Source organism: Fundulus heteroclitus, unplaced genomic scaffold, assembly GCF_011125445.2.
Source record: "Fundulus heteroclitus isolate FHET01 unplaced genomic scaffold, MU-UCD_Fhet_4.1 scaffold_95, whole genome shotgun sequence".
NCBI classification, from domain to species: domain Eukaryota; kingdom Metazoa; phylum Chordata; class Actinopteri; order Cyprinodontiformes; family Fundulidae; genus Fundulus; species Fundulus heteroclitus.
Window position 1 is genome coordinate 475,934 of NW_023397417.1, and position 16,590 is coordinate 492,523.

At 36.8% G+C, this 16,590-nt stretch overlaps 3 gene segments (V, D, J or C); all 3 read left to right on the forward strand.

The window, feature by feature from the left end:
- Window positions 1-1,675: 1,675 nt before the first annotated feature.
- Window positions 1,676-2,230, forward strand: LOC118562514. The segment is given in 2 exon segments: window positions 1,676-1,758; window positions 1,845-2,230. Coding segments are annotated over 2 exon segments (432 nt in total).
- A 739-nt stretch (window positions 2,231-2,969) lies between these two features.
- LOC118562482 lies at window positions 2,970-5,907 on the forward strand. The segment is given in 2 exon segments: window positions 2,970-3,050; window positions 5,603-5,907. Coding segments are annotated over 2 exon segments (354 nt in total).
- A 9,365-nt stretch (window positions 5,908-15,272) lies between these two features.
- Window positions 15,273-16,312, forward strand: LOC118562515. The segment is given in 3 exon segments: window positions 15,273-15,321; window positions 15,411-15,717; window positions 16,243-16,312. Coding segments are annotated over 3 exon segments (426 nt in total).
- The last annotated feature ends 278 nt before the right edge of the window (window positions 16,313-16,590 follow it).

Genomic DNA, 16,590 nt, shown 5'->3' on the forward strand with positions numbered 1-16,590 from the left:
CCAGACACACTACGGAGAAAACTAATTTCAGCCGCTTGTATCCGGGATCTCATTCTTTCGGTCACGACCCAAAGCTCATGACCATAGATGAGGGTAGGAAAGTTCTTTTAATGAACTGTTCTTTCTGTTACAATTTTAGAAACAAGCAATATATTAGTTTTCCTAAATATGCTTCTCATAACTGTTTCTGTGTTGCTCTTCTTGAACTAATCTAAATCCTTTCCATATATATATATACACGGTCATATTAAATGTATTACAATTACAACATTATTGAAAAGTTCATTTATTTCAGTAAGTCAGTTCACTAAGGAAAACTTAGTGAACTGACCTGTTCCCCTGCCTATTTAGACCTGCCTCATTCCCCTCCTCACTGCCAGATCATCTTGTCTTGCATTATATCCCCTATCTCTACCAGTTGCTGTGTGACCAGCCAGCTGGACTCTTTTGCTCTGTTTCAGCCCTCATTGAGGAAAGCTGCCAGTGTCTGCATGCTGAAAAAAACCTGCCTTGGTTCTCTGAGTGTTTCAGCCGCTTGCTCTGTCCATTCTGGTGGGTCCTCAGTCCGCATCGCCTGTTCTGATCAGCCCCTGCTTTCATTACTGTTTGGCCTGTCACCACCGGCAACCCCTGGTCAGTCTGGTTCTGTTTGCATGCCTCTTCGACCACAATTCAAATTTTTTAATAAACCTTTTTAAAACGTACTCTGTGTCCGGCTGAATATAGGGTTCCCCGGTACTGTTCATTACACCAATAAGAATGCTCATTTGTTTATAGAGAAATGGGGATTAATAGTTGTTATTTTCTATTCAAATGATGCGTTTTATCTGATAAACAAGCCTTTTTAAAAAGCATATAATAATAAAACAAGTATGAGAAAGCACAATAAAATCATGACATACAAGCCTGGTGGAACAAAATGATTTGCAAACTGATGTTGAAAACTCCCAAAGAGTCAGTAAAGGAAAGTTGCAGGGGCAGACTGTTCCACAGTTTAGAAGTCATAGATTCAAAAGCCCTGTCCCCCTTAGTTTTTCGCCTCGTACAAGAAAAGGCCTGTAGATTCTGGGCCCTGGGATTGTCTGGGCATTCAAAGAACTCCAGGTGTTAAGTACTCTAAAAGGAATAGATGGTCTATACAAAATAAATTCTTTAGGTCTACCAGGATCACCCAATGTCCCACTGTTATTTGGAACAGAAAGTGAGAACCTTCCTGCAGCTCCTCAGTAATTGAGCACTTGCATTATTTCTAATTCACCAGAGGGGGAGCTCTCGTACCACAGATGATATTACAGACTGTTCAGTTTTTATTAAATAGACTTTTTCAAAATACTATACATTTGTGCAAATTTTTTTTTCACTGAATAGTTATGCCTTCTTTTGTCACTGTTCATAACATTGTCTATAGCTATTTCTTCATCATTGGATTTATTTTATTATTGCTTGTGTATGTCTATTTTTCTCCAACTCATTAATTTCTAAGAAAAGCAACTTGGATTGTCTGGTTTTCCAAATGTACTACATAAATAAACGTGATCACTGATCCAGTGACTGGATCTAAAGAACATTTCAGATACTACATATATGTAGTAAATCTATATATTTGCATGTTGTGTCATAAAGGAAATGCAAATGTTGCACAGCCTGCCCCCTTATGTCTGCCTCTGTTCTTAATTAGAGGAAAGAGCTTCATTCCCAGCTTCAGTTTCAAGATGATGCTGAGACTGTCTGTCCTGTTGCTTGTGAGCTGTCTGCCCTGTAAGCTTCATCACCCTCTGATCATAATGCCATTTTTATTCTAATTTAATGTATCTTGTTTTTTGACTGGTTTTGGTCTTTGTCAGGTTTTAACAGCCAGGCTATGGAGTCCATTCCTTCCACCTCAGTGGTGAAAAAGCCTCAAGAAGTTCTCAGTCTGTCCTGCAGAGGATCTGGGTTTGATTTCAGTCAGTATGGAATGCACTGGATCAGACAACCAGCAGGAAAACCCCTGGAATGGATGGGGCTCATTTACTATGATGCAAGTAAAACAGTTTATGCCAGCAGTGTTGATGGACGTATAGAAATCACCAGAGACAACAGCAACAGCATGGTGTATCTCAGACTGTCAGACCTGAAACCAGAGGACACTGCTGTGTATTACTGTGCCAAACCCACAGTGGTTAATGTAAGCATAGAGGCTGTACAAAAACTCCTCACATACAGACACACACAAACACAAGAACACTGAGCTCAACAGCTGGGACTTAGGATTTCCTGTTAGCTGACTTTCATGTGACACGTATCTCTGCAGAAGATTTATTCATTGCTCATCTTCTAAAAAAACTATTTCAATATAATGGCCCTAAAATAGTCTATTGGAAAAAATACGTACAGTATGTCTTTGTCATTTTTCATGAGGTGCTGGGTATAAAACATTTACACAAATATGTATTTGATGAAAGACTCAATTCTAAAATGAAACAATAATAAAGGACAATGTCTTCAGCTTTCTTTGTAATGACCCCAGGTTTATGTTGTTAGTTCAAAAGCCTATTCCTGTCCTGCCATAATATTATACGCTTTTTTTCCTTTCTAAGCCAATTTCTATACATCAGAATTGGGCCTAGTTTCAACGATATCCCTTGCAGACTTGGATTTAAAGTTATTTATTTATTTATGTATTATTATTATTATTATTATTATTATTATTATTATTATTATTATTATTATTATTATTATTATTATTATTATTATTATTATTATTATTATTATTATTATTATCATCATCATCATCATCATCATTATCATTATTATTATTATTATTATCTTAATAAATAAATTTTTTATAACTAAAAATGGATCAAGTACTGTATTTCAGAGAAAAAAACTTTGTCTAATTGTACCTCACAGATTCCCCCTCCCTATGTCTGACAGGAGGAGTCAATGCAAAACCTATTAGTTTCCAGCTCTATTTGTGTGACTCAACAACGCTGCCAGAGAACAAGAGTCACACTGAAACATGATGGACATCAGATCTGAACTGTTGTTTTTTATCATCTGCTTTACAGGTGAGAAAATGCTGATGAAAATTTTATTTGCCTTTGTGAAACAGTTTTACTAGAACTGCATTTATTGACTGTGTTGTTTCACAGGCGTTTATGGTCAAACTCTGACAGAATCTGAACCAGTGGTTAAAAGACCAGGAGAATCCCACACCCTGACTTGTACAGCATCTGGATTCTCATTCAGCAGCTACTGGATGGCCTGGATCAGACAGGCTCCTGGAAAAGGACTGGAGTGGGTTGCTTCTATTAGCAATGGTGGTGGCGGCAGCACATATTATTCTCAGTCAGTCAGAGGCAGGTTTACCATCTCCAGAGACAATGGCAAAAATGAGCTGTATCTGCAGATGAATAGTCTGAAAACAGAAGATTCTGCTGTTTATTACTGTGCTCAAGAGACACAGTGACTGAAGTCGGTTCAGCAGCTGTACAAAAACCTCAAGTCACCTCAGATTCTCTCTGATGATGTAAAACTTAGCGATGCACTTGCAGAAACACTAAACACTCATACTAAGATGGAGAAATGCTATAGTTTTTTTTTTTCTATCACTGTTCCACCATTAGGAATATTACATTGATTGTAAATAAATAAATAAATAAATAGCTGTGTATTAATCTATCATTCAGTCTTCTGTGTGCAAATGGGCTGAGGCCTTCCAAATGTCATGTTCAAAACAAACCAGTCACTTTTGGCAGTAAAAACTCTGGTTAATGTTTACATGTTAAAATTGTATTTATATCAGAAACTTTTCTATTTTAACACAAAATATCTGGGGATAAGTTATTAATTTATTTTTTTGTTCTCAATTCTCAATTCACCAAAACAGCTTCTATTCCTTAAGACAAACCATGTTATTTAACTTGTGGTACTGAATATTTCATACACAGTGTAAACAGAACTTTTTTTGTACATATTTGTATATTTCTGACTGACAGGAGCCACTCCCTCATGAACTGTATCTAGTCTTTGCTCTGTCCATGGTACATGACTGGTTTCATTTGTAGAGCATCAGAAACCTTTTTTCCTCAGCATGATTAATACGTTCACGTTCCTTCTGCTGGCTCTCTATGTGTCTTGTGAATTCTTCCAGCTTCTAACCTATTTCTGCCAAACAGCATTTAATTACAGTTAATATGTACATCTAAAGAAAACATGCCAAATAATGTGCTTATTTACAGCAGTGCAACCTCTCCTGCTTCTGCAATCTCATTAGGTTCTACTGGTCAGAGTATGGGGTCCATTCCTTCCAGTCCAGTGGTTAAAAGGCCTGGAGAGACTCTGAGTCTCTCCTGCAGAGGATCTGGCTTCTCTTTTGGGTCTTTTGACATGCAATGGATCAGACAACTTGTGGGGGAAATCACTAGAATGGATGGGATGTATTTATTACGATGAAAGTGGAATGACTATTTGGGCACGTTACGAAGTCAGATAGAAATCACCAGAGATAACAACAATAGCAGGGTGTTTCTGAGACTGTCTAGCTTAAGGTCAGAGGACTCTGCTGTGTATTACCGTGCCAGAGAAGCAAAGATTTCAAAGTAGGTGGAGAAGCTGAACAAAACTCCCCAGAGAATATTTCTCCTGTCACCAGATGATGGCAATGCTGACAGCAGAATGATCAACTGAGTAATGTATTATGTACATACTTAAAAACAACATAAAATGTTATAAGATGTATATGTAATGTCAAGGGGCAATAAACATTTATTAAAGAATTCTTTCTTTATTTATATTTGTTTTGTGTTGTAAATGAACACAGTGATGTTTATAGTTTTATAAATAGACTGTGTCAATTTCTACAAAATCTGCGCAAGTTATGGAAACTTTGCTTCTCATTAACACCATATGTACATTTTTTACTATGATTTTATTTTGTGTTTGCATAATATTCTGTTTATGGTCAGCTTATTAGTAAATAGTTTATCTCTCTCAGGTGTTCAGCCTGACTGACTATTTTTGTCATTTGCATGGATTTCTGACTTTGCAACAAGTTCTTCTCTAAACTAAAATATTTGCCTCCTTTTTTCTGACACAGATTGCTTGTGTGAAACAATAGAGAAATACTTAATCAAACCTTGTTGTAAATATGTTAACCTTGTTAATACACATCACTTTTTTTTAATTTGTGTTTCTTTTATGTGCTAGTCTAGTCAGGTACTTTTTAAAATAGTTTTCTTTAGTGTTGTAATTAATGGCATAATTAATCAGATTTTAACATCTAGATTTCTGAGGGATAATCATCTAACTGAGATAGGAAACTGTCCATCTACATAAAATAAATCCTGTCAGACTATGATACTGTATTAATACTTAAGTCTATGTTACTCCCTCCCAGGTAGGAGGAGTCAATGCAAAATGTAGTAACTTACAGCCATAATTATATCGCTTGTTTTATTGTCGGAGAACAAGGAGCACACTTGACCATGATGGAGCACACATTAGCGCTGCTCATTTTAATAGTCTGTTTAATGGGTAATAAAATGTCGGCAGAACATATTTTTCTTTAGGAAATTGTCACTTAACAAAAACTATAATTTTTAACTGTGTTGTTTCTCAGGTGTTGATGGTCAGACTCTGACAGAGTCTGAATCAGTGGTTAAAAGACCAGGAGAATCTCACAAATTAACCTGTACAGCCTCTGGATTCACATTCAGCAACCACTGGATCGCCTGGATCAGACAGGCTCCTGGAAAAGGGCCTGAGTGGGTTTCTGCACTTGATGGTGGCAGTGGTAGCAGCAAATACTACTCTCCATCAGTCAGAGGCCGGTTTACCATCTCCAGAGACAACAGCAAGCAGCAGGTCTATCTGCAGATGAACAGTCTGAATACAGAAGATTCTGCTGTTTATTACTGCGCTTGAGAGACACTGTGACTGAAGTCGGTTCAGCAGCTGTACAAAAACCTCAAGTGCCTTTTATCTTATAAGACGCTAACAATGTTTTAGGGACTGCACTGATACTAAGGAAGAGAACAATTAGAACTATTTTCTTTCCTCTCTACTATCAGGCCCATGAATGTATTTTAAAAACAAAAATCATGACTGTGTTTAACTGTGTAAAAATAATGAAGAATTTACTCCCCCATGGATCCCTCTTAGTTTAAATTTGTGTTTCTGTGCAAGGTGCATACTAATGACTAATATTGTAACCCGGGCATCAGATATCTAGTGTCCTCCACAACAAGTTAAGGGTCTTAACCCTTTTTTACTCTGGGACACCCTTCATTAATGGAGAGGCTGTGCAAAGACCCTCTTCCATGTCAGCGCTGGTCTTGCAACCTCCCTACAGTAACTCTGTGACCTATCATGACCCCCGCATTGAAAAACTCTAACATAAACACATTTGCTCCTCCTGCTGTGTGTCAGGGTTCAGTTTTTGGCCCGCCTGATGTTGGACATTTTCCGGCACCTTCCTTCTCCCATACTCCCAGTTTCCACTTCACCTGATCAGTTCCACCTGCCGTCGTCAATTAAGGAGACTTAGTCCACCTGCAAGCCCTACTCTCTCCAGTCAGCTCATCCACTGCAATGTTATAAGATGAGCATAAAACTCATCTTTAGAACCAATCTCTGCTCAAAATGGTGATCTGCACCGCCTAATCTACTTTCAGCAGTTATCATCGGTTATTGCAACCGTATACTGCAGCAAATATGGCCAGAGTGGCTCCTTCTGAGTTTACTCTCAGCTCCTATCAGAATGAGCTGCAGTGCGTTATGAGGCGGAGGGATATTTCAGCATGACTTAGTTTAGAGCCCAAACAAGTGACTTCACTTTCAGAAACAAGCCCAACAAACTGCAACCTCACAACTCATGAAATTTACAAGCGACTTTAGAAAAAAGAAGACCAAAGTTGCATAAAATAAGTGGGCTTTGCAACAGTGAACATTCTTATAAAGTGTGTCGAATCACTCCGCCCCTCTGGTCGGGTAAACAAATGTCCCGGCAAATTCGACATTATAAAATGTAGAAAAACCTGCCGAAAATCCTCGCTCTCATGTCATCTTGAAGACCTTCTTCTTTGAAATGTTGGCTACAGATGACGTGTTTTCTCTCTGGCCAGAAGTTCGATGATAAATCCTCCCTCTTCAAGTAAGCAATCCAACAAAAGAGCTGGTGGTGGATCATAAATTGGAAAGGTGAAATAACTAATGTTTTTTCCACTTTTACCCGATGTATTGGAACATCCAACTGCCATGCATTTGGGCATTGTTGCTTTACCAATAGCTCTTGCAAATTTCAAAGGTGAAGTCCTCCGTGAAGCTGTGTACAACAGTTCCTATTGAATTAGCTTCTGAAGCGCAGTGCCTCACCACAACATCACGTCACAGGATGTAATGTCAGGCAGCCATCATTGCCTATATTTGGGCAATGATGGCCGCCCTCATACACAGTGATCGAGACGACAATTTATGCTTTTATTTTCTTATTGATTAACGCTAAATTCATTAAATCATTACCGACGTATTAGTTTTAGGTATAGCTAATGATCCACTGATTTTTCCTTGTTGACCGGACTTCTCCTTTAAAATGAAGCCAAACTTTTGATTGCTTTACCCGATGGGACGTTATTTTTTTTGTTTTGCATTTCTAGACTTACGCCTGGTCACGTCATACTTGCTTACTGAATGTGCGTAACTTGCGTAAAAAACGTTATGTAAGCTGTGCTGCCCAGAGCCCTAGGCTCTGGTGCTGCCTGGAATCTATAAGAGAATCGTTAAGCGAGCTGCCAAACGGTGCTGTGGAATTGGAACACACGGAACCGGTTCTGAACAGGAACCGTTTTTTTTTCCGATTCCCATCCCTAGCCTCAAGCCTGCTGCATTCCCCTTCCTCGTGCCTGCCTGCTGTCCTCCAGCACCAAGAACTCTCACTGCTGCGCTGTGGCTCTCCCTCGTCTTCAGCGCTCTCCCGCTTCCCTTTTCTGGTAATATATTCTACATGTATGCTTCTGCTTATTATGCTTTTTTTTATATTTCATTTCAAATGCAAATTTTCTATGATTTAGTTGGCTTGACATGTTCAATGATCTTTAGACAACATATATTTTTATTTATAAAGTTATCTTAGATTCCTAGTTTCTGTCAGCTATAATTAACTTTTACATACTTATAAATTGGTTTTGAACTTACCAGGGCTTTGGCAGATTTGAACAAAATATTATTTTGCTCTACAGCCTTGCTATTATTGCTTTATTTGTTGTACACAATTTTATCACTTTATAAAGTTCTGACTTGTCTGACTGATATCTTGGTCAGATCTTCTTTGTTAAATAGATTTTTGACCTCAATCTGACTCCCTGTAACTTTAAATATGACAAAATACTAATGAAAGGATCCAGTATCAAAACAAGCATAAAATATAACTAAGCAGTTAATATGAAATCAGATGAAAGTAAAAAATAATAATAATAATAATAGTCTCAAAGGTCAATGTTTCAAAGGATCACAAACTAATGAATAAGAAATAAAAACAGTCAAACTGCATCAATTACATCCAGTCAAACTATGAGTTAACACAAGCCTGAGTTTCACTTTCTCCCTCCCTGGAAGGAAGACTCAATGCAAAACTTGAATTGCACAGCAATATAAAAAAGAAAATCCCCAATCTCACTTGTTTATTTGATGAAACAATGTCAAAATACCATAGGAGAATTCTGACATAAAAAAAAAACTGTCACTAATACCCCCCCCCCCCCCCCCAGTCATTTCAATGACAGCCACAAGCCATCCATTTCACTATTTAGAGTGGTGAACTTTTTTCCTTTGCAATATTTTAAGCAAATGTTGTTTTTATGCCTATTTCTGGTAATAGACTCTACATGAATAGAGCCTCCTCCCTTTTGATGATCATCAATTATGTTTATAATGCTTCGTTCCATTTAATTTCAAATGCAAATTTATATGATTTAGTTGGCTGGACATCTTTAATGAATTGTAGAAAATAACATTGATATGTTTTTGTTTATAAAATTATCTCAGATAAAACCCTAGGTTCCTAGTTTCTGTCAGCATGTAACCATTAGATTTTTGCTTTAGCAGATTTGAACAAAACAGTTTTATCCAATAGCTTTGTAATTCTGTGCTATTTTTTTGTACACAATTTCATCAACACTGTTTATTACAGCATTTGAAGAGACACAGTGACTGAAGTTGGTTCAGCAGCAATAAACATTCATCATCCTCAAGTCTATGAACTGCTGTTTTTCTTTAAATTAACCATAAATATTTATTTTTATTTTTACTGTATCACTTCTTTATACAAAAATGTTTTGGAAAATATAAAACAAAAAAGTATCCTTTGTGATAGTATGAGTCTGAGCCATGTAGCTTGTATTTGTTATTTTTTTGTTTTTTCAGTCATTATTCCAAGCAAAATTGTTTGTGTTGAATAAAACTTAAGGAGGAGCTCTGACACAACTGCAGATTCTAAAACAGTATTGATGTCTGCAAAAGAGAAATCAGAAACTATTAATAATACTTAAGCAATGATTTTACTGATTGTTTTAGGTGCATTTATCCTTCCAAATATAATATCACAGTCTTATATAAACAAACTCGCCTGCAAATAGTTTATTCCATGGGACAAATCTTTAGATGTTACAAGTATTTTTGTATTTAGTTCTTCAGCTGGCATTTTACAGCTTAACTGATATGTGTCCATTAAGGCAGTTTTCCTAATACTGTATTACATTTCTAACTTTGTAAAAATCCTGATGTCAGCTGGCTTATTATAATCTTATACATAAGTAAATGTTGATGAAATTATGTTTCTATTAGAACATAAAGAACATGTTTTTATCTCCTCCCTTTGAGGAGGAGTTGATGCAAAACTTCACTGTTTTAAACATCCTGCACTGATGATGGTGGAGAACACACATTCAGTTCAACATCATGGACTGCAGGACAACACTGCTGCTGTTAGCCTTCTGCTGGACAGGTGAACAGCTTTTGCTAACCTAAGTCGGAATGGGACGTGTTTTCTTGGGTCCAACGTTATCATTTTGTTCCTGTCTTTGCAGGTGTAGCTGGTCAGACTCTGACAGAATCTGAACCAGTGGTTAAAAGACCAGGAGAATCCCACACCCTGACCTGTACAGCCTCTGGATTCACATTCAGCGACTATGAGATACACTGGATCAGACAGGCTCCTGGAAAAGGAGTGGAGTGGGTTGCAGTAGTAAGTAAGCCCACTGGTAGCAGCCAATCCTCTCTGGCAGTCAGAGGCAGGTTTACCATCTCCAGAGACAACAGCAAACAGCAGGTGTATATGCAGATGAACACTTTGAAGACAGAAGATTCTGCTGTTTATTACTGTGCTCGAAGAGACACAGTGACTGACGTACGTTCAGCAGCTGTACAAAAACCTCAAGTCACCTCAGAGTTATCTGGTTGATGCTTGTATTCTCCATGAGGACTGTAAGGCTTACAATGATGCACTTACAGAAGCACTAAACACTGATAGTAAGATGGAGGAATGCTAAAGTTTGTTTTTTCTATCACTGTTCCAACATCAAGAATATTATATCTATTGTAAATAAATAAATAACTCTGCGTATCTACAAGATGTTTTCTATTAAGTCTTCTGTGTCCAAATGGGCAGGGGCCTTTTAAACGTTTTATTCAAAACTAACCAGACACTGTTCAATTCAGTTTTATTTATAAAGCGCCAATTCATGAAACATGTCATCTCAAGGCACATTACAAAGTCAAATTCAATCATATTATACAGATTGGTCAAAAATGTCCTATATAAGGGAACCAGTTGATTGCATCAAAGTCCCGACAAGCAGCATTCACTCCTGGGGAATCGTAGAGCCACAGGGAGAGTCATCTGCATTGTCCATGGCTTTGCAGCAATCCCTCATACTGAGCAAGCATGAAGCGACAGCGGAAAGAAAAACTCCCCATTAACGGGAAGGAAAAACCTCCAGCAGAACCGGGCTCAGTATGAACGGTCATTTGCCTCGACCGACTGGAGGTTAGAGAAGACGGAGCAGAGACACAACAAGAGAGACAAAAAAGCACAGAAGCACACATTGATCTAGTAATCTGTTCTACATTAGATGGTCACACCTAACAGAACGCCAGACCAGGTGTACCTACTATGAAGAAAAAAGAGAAGGAACAAAAAGTTAAAAGCTGAAATGACGACAAGCAATGCAAAACTGGAGAACAGTAGAAATCAGTAGAGTGAGAAAAATAGGCCCTGATGTCTTCCAGTAGCCTAAGCCTGTAGCAGCACAACTATAGATGTAGCTCAGAGTAACATGAGCCACTCTAACTATAAGCTTTGTCAAAAAGGAAAGTTTTAAGATTAGTCTTAAAAGTAAACAGGGTGTCTGCCTCACGGACCAAAAACGGGAGTTGGTTCCACAGGAGAGGAGCCTGATAGCTAAAGGATCTGCCTCCCATTCTACTTTTAGAGACTCTAGGAACCACCAGCAGACCTGCAGTCTGAGAGCGAAGTGCTCTGTTAGGAACATACGGGGTAATCAGAGCTCTGATATATGATGGAGCTTGATTATTAAGGGCTTTATACGTTAGAAGAAGAATTTTAAATTATATTCTTGATTTAACAGGAAGCCAACAGTTTAACACTGTTGGCAGTAAAAACTCTGGTTAATGTTCACATGTTAACATTTTATTTATATCAGAAATTGTTCTAATTTTAGACAAAATATCTGAGGATAAGTTATTTGTTTATTTTTGTTAACTATACCCTATTCACCAAATCTTTTAAAAGAAATCTAAATTTAAAATATGTAAGCATTACAACAAATGTGTTATAGGCTTTTCATACACATTATTAGTTTGTTCAAATAAATATAAAATGTTTATTTATAAACATGTCCCACACTGCAGACACAAACATTTCTTCTTTCATTGTGTTTTTAATTGTTCTTTTGTACAAAATATTTTCAATATATTTGAGAAATGCTTCTATACAAATATATAGTTTTGTATTTTCAGTTTGTAAGGTGAATGGATAAATTTGATTCTCGTAACTATCAGCTTTAAGCTTTCTCAAGGTCATACTTATTTTACTAACTTTTTTACATTTACATTTTATTAGTACATGATGAATTCCTAATTTAAAGTTCTTGTGATTTAATTTGTTCCAGCTTTTATTGTGAGTGTATTTGCAACTACTGAAGGAATACAGTTCCAAAATTGTTAAATAATCCCCCTAAACACCACCTTTAAAAATCACTGGTCCCATTTTTTTAAACTGAAGTCAACGGTTTTATGTATAATCTGCTGGAGGAGAGACACAAAGTAACATTTAGTGTCATATTTGATACATTTTACAGCCAAACTGCAAACACACTTGCACATAAACTCCTAAAAATGTCATGATAAAGAATTAAAGTTGTGAGGTTTTCACAACAGAGCTATTATATCATTAAGCAATCATTAATAATACAATCCAGCTTCCGTTATTTTTCTCTGATGGTGTTGAGCTATGTTCAGCTGCCCTGCAGTAGACTGAAAGAGGCAAAATGCAATAAAGCTAAAGAAAACAGACCTTTTACAGGGTTAATATGGTGTAGTTATTTGTACAAGTACAACAGAAGAGGCTTGTTTTGCCTTGGTTGATTACAGGATATAGATATCATCAATCATATGAATTGAAAGCAGACAATAAATATAGCTTTAAAACCACTCTGAAGATATTTATGACACATCAAAATATAAAATATATTTATTGCAATCATATTACCGTTGCATACATTCTCTATGTATTTATTTTTGGCATCATATGCACTAATTTCATTGGAAGATATTTTATAAACGGTGAAAACCCAGAATCCCTTCAAACTTTAAAATTCTATAAACATATAAAATGAGGTCAATACTAAATGCAGTTTTAATTTTGCATGAAACATAAACATTACTTTATATTATTAATGCTTTAGAGTTCCTGAGGTAGGTTTCCTGTCTAATGGCCCTATGCAGGCCAAGGCATTCTACTATTTTTCCAGGTGGTTGAAGCGGAAAAATAAACTCCCATCAGCTCACCTCTGACACCACCATGCTGTTTGTAGCTCTGCTACTGCAGGGTGTGACTTGCAATGAGGCTGTTACATCTATACAGTATGATCCCACGACGATGTTTGTTTGGTTTTACGCACTAGTACACTGGAATAAAGTGTAACAAGCTGACACAACTTGTTTCTGACTTGGATCATGGCTTTAGATCGAGGACAAAAATCCACTGAAGAGCAGCTTCAGTGTCACATTTCTTTCTCCCATTCAAAAAGTGTCTCTAAATGTACCAAATATGCAGCCTGGAGACTCTGCTGTGCTTTACTGTATGATAAACCACAATGAAACAATCAGCAGTACTGTACAAACCCCCTGAGCCTGAACTATTGAGTGAAAACTTCTCAACCAGAGGGGGCGCTCTGAGACTAGAAATTGCTCAAATAAATGCTGTAAATGTTATAAATTGTATATGATAACAGAATTATTTAACTAAAAAGTTTTGTGAAAAGCAAGAAAGCTCCAAAACCCATTTATCGATAGCTATCTATTTTATTTTATTTTATTTATTTAGTAAAAATTGCTGTTATGGATTCAGATATGTTGAATAATCAACACTGAACTGCTGTTTGATTAAACTGAAAATGGTGGTAGAGCAGAAAAAATAAATGCCACACGTAGTATTTGTAAAGATATTTTTCAGACTTTTTATTGTATATATGTATTATTAATTTGAGAGGAAATGCTGTGATGCTCAGACTGTACTGCTGACAGTGATCCGTCTGCCTTGTCAGTCTCTTAAAAATGAATTAATGTCATTTTGTGTTGGTCTCATTTGAATAATCCCTCCTTTTTCTATACTGGCTCAGTCCTTCCAAGTTGAGAAGTAAGGTGCACTCTGTCATGGCTGAAATGGATCTGATATTAGGTTTTGCCATTTAGTGGGAGGAGTTAATCCAATATCTGTTTATATATCTGTTAGGAAGTTTAAGACCTGAAGGACATCATTGACAAACACTCTTTGAAGCGACAATGGCTTCTATAATCATCAGATCTCAGGTGGTGATTGCTTTTCTCATCCTGTCAGTGAGCTGGACAGGTGAGAGGCTCATTTCAAGCTCATTTTTAAGTGATTAATGTATAATTATTTGAATTCAGCAGCTGAGGCTTCTGTCTGCAGGTACTGATGGTCAAACACTGACTGAGTCTGAATCAGTGGTAAAAAGGCCTGGAGAATCCCACAGACTGACCTGCACATATTCAGGTTTCAGTGGCCATTATTGGAATGCTTGGATCAGACAACCAGCTGGAAAAGGACTGGAGTGGATTGCTCTTATCAGTGATACCAGCAGCAGCATCTACTACTCTGACTCAGTGAAAAACCGGTTCACCATCTCCAGAGAGAACAGCAGAAATCAGGTGTATCTGCAGATGAACAGCCTGACAGCTGAGGATTCTGCTGTTTATTATTGTGCTCGATAGTCACAGTGACACAGGAAGCAGAAACACTGTACAAAAACTCCTCAGTGTATGACATGAAGCCACCACTGGAGTAGACATAACTAAACAAAAAATGCAGATAGCTTTACTGTAACAGGCTATGACCAGTCATAAGGTTTTATACAATTGTCTCAATGTTTTGACCTGAAATTATCTTTTGGCTTCTTTTGCTCTGCATTTTATTTTAAGTAACTGCCAAAAAAGCCTTGAACATGAACCAATAGTTTTAAATTCTGATACAGAATCTAGCTTGGAAATAATATTTCAATTAAATCTAAAGCATATATCTATGAATAATGATATTTAAAATGGAATATTATTCTCCAAAATCCTAAATGTCAATAATTTCAGCTGACACACTTTTCATTCACTCTAAGGTGATAGTGTTGTCCTTTAAGACTTGAGGTAAACATGTTATTGTCCTTTTTTCTTTTTCAGAGCTGCTGCAGGAATTATTATGTTTTCATGTGTGTACCAATACTGAAGATCATATTTTAATCACTGCTTTTTTGATACTTATAATGCCTTTAATTGTAACCAATACAGTCTGATAAAATCCCCTTTTTTAATAAAAACGAACTGTATAACTTATTTTTTAAAGGGATTGCTAATCAATTAACACCAACTTTAAAACAAAAGCTAATTTATGAGGATTCTTTCACATTGAGGAGGAGTTTATGCAAACCTCCATTTCCTCTACCCCTACTTATGACAGCGTAGATCCTGAATGAACAGACTTCAGCATGAAGGGTTACAGGACAGGGCTGCTGCTTCTAGCTATCTGCTGGGCAGGTGGATATCATCACTGATTATTGTTCCTTTATGCTCACAGCAATGTTTTTTTTTACACAAATTATGGTATTTTTTTATTATCTTTACAGGTGTTGATGGTCAGTCTCTGACTCAGTCAGAACCGGTGGTTAAAAGACCAGGAGAATCCCACAAACTGACCTGTACAACCTCTGGACTCTCATTCAGCAGCAGGTGGATGGCCTGGATCAGACAGGCTCCTGGAAAAGGACTGGAGTGGATCGCTACAAACACTAATGGTGGTAGCAAGTTCTACTCCCAGTCAGTCCAGGGCAGGTTTGTTGTCTCCAGAGACAACGGCAGAGAGCAGCTGTTTCTGCAGATGAACAGCCTGAAGATGGAAGATTCTGCAGTTTATTATTGTGCTCGAGACTCACAGTGACTGAAGTGGGTTAAGCAGCTGTACAAAAACCTAAGAGTTGGGTTATTTCCTTTTTTTCTTTTTACAGAAAAGCAATAATAATAATAATAATAATAATAATAATAATAATAATAATAATAATAATAATTTTGCTGTGTTATTCAGCCACATTTTATTTCATGTTGATATAGTATAATGTATTTGTGTGTGTGTATTAAAACGCTATTTTATTTATTTTTTCGTCTGTCAATGTGCCCACTAACAGTGATATACTGTGTTATCTTTTAATTCTCATAAACTCTGAATGCACAGAATCTGCAGCCTAAAAATGCTGCTGTGTGTTACTGCTTTACACCCCAACAGCGACAAAATCAGCTGCACACCTGCACAAAACCTCTAAGCTTCAACATGTTTCCGGAGCCGACCACAGGGGACGCTCTGACACCACTTATGCTACCAAGGAACAAACAGTTCTGTTGGCTGCTCACTGAAATATAAAAAATCTCACGTATTTATGTTATATCACTAGTTTAAATCGTTAGACATTACTGTTCATACGACTTTTTCATAATTATGCACGTTTTTAAAGCTTTAGTAACTGAGGTATACTGACTCGATGAAGAAATGACAAAATTCCCTCATAGCAATAGCACAATTAGCACAGTTATTTTGTATCTCCTTTATCATTTGACGATGTAGCATCTAAGATGCTGAAAACTTATACGAAAGTTTAAGACTTAAGAATACAAACCTTTTCATTGTTTAACAAGATGATTTTCTTTTATTTAGCAAAGTAACTGTACTTTACAATCATAGAAACACCGGCAAAAACATTTTAACTTTTTTCTTTTTTTTTTCCCAGAAGGTGATGACCAGTTTTCAGACTATGA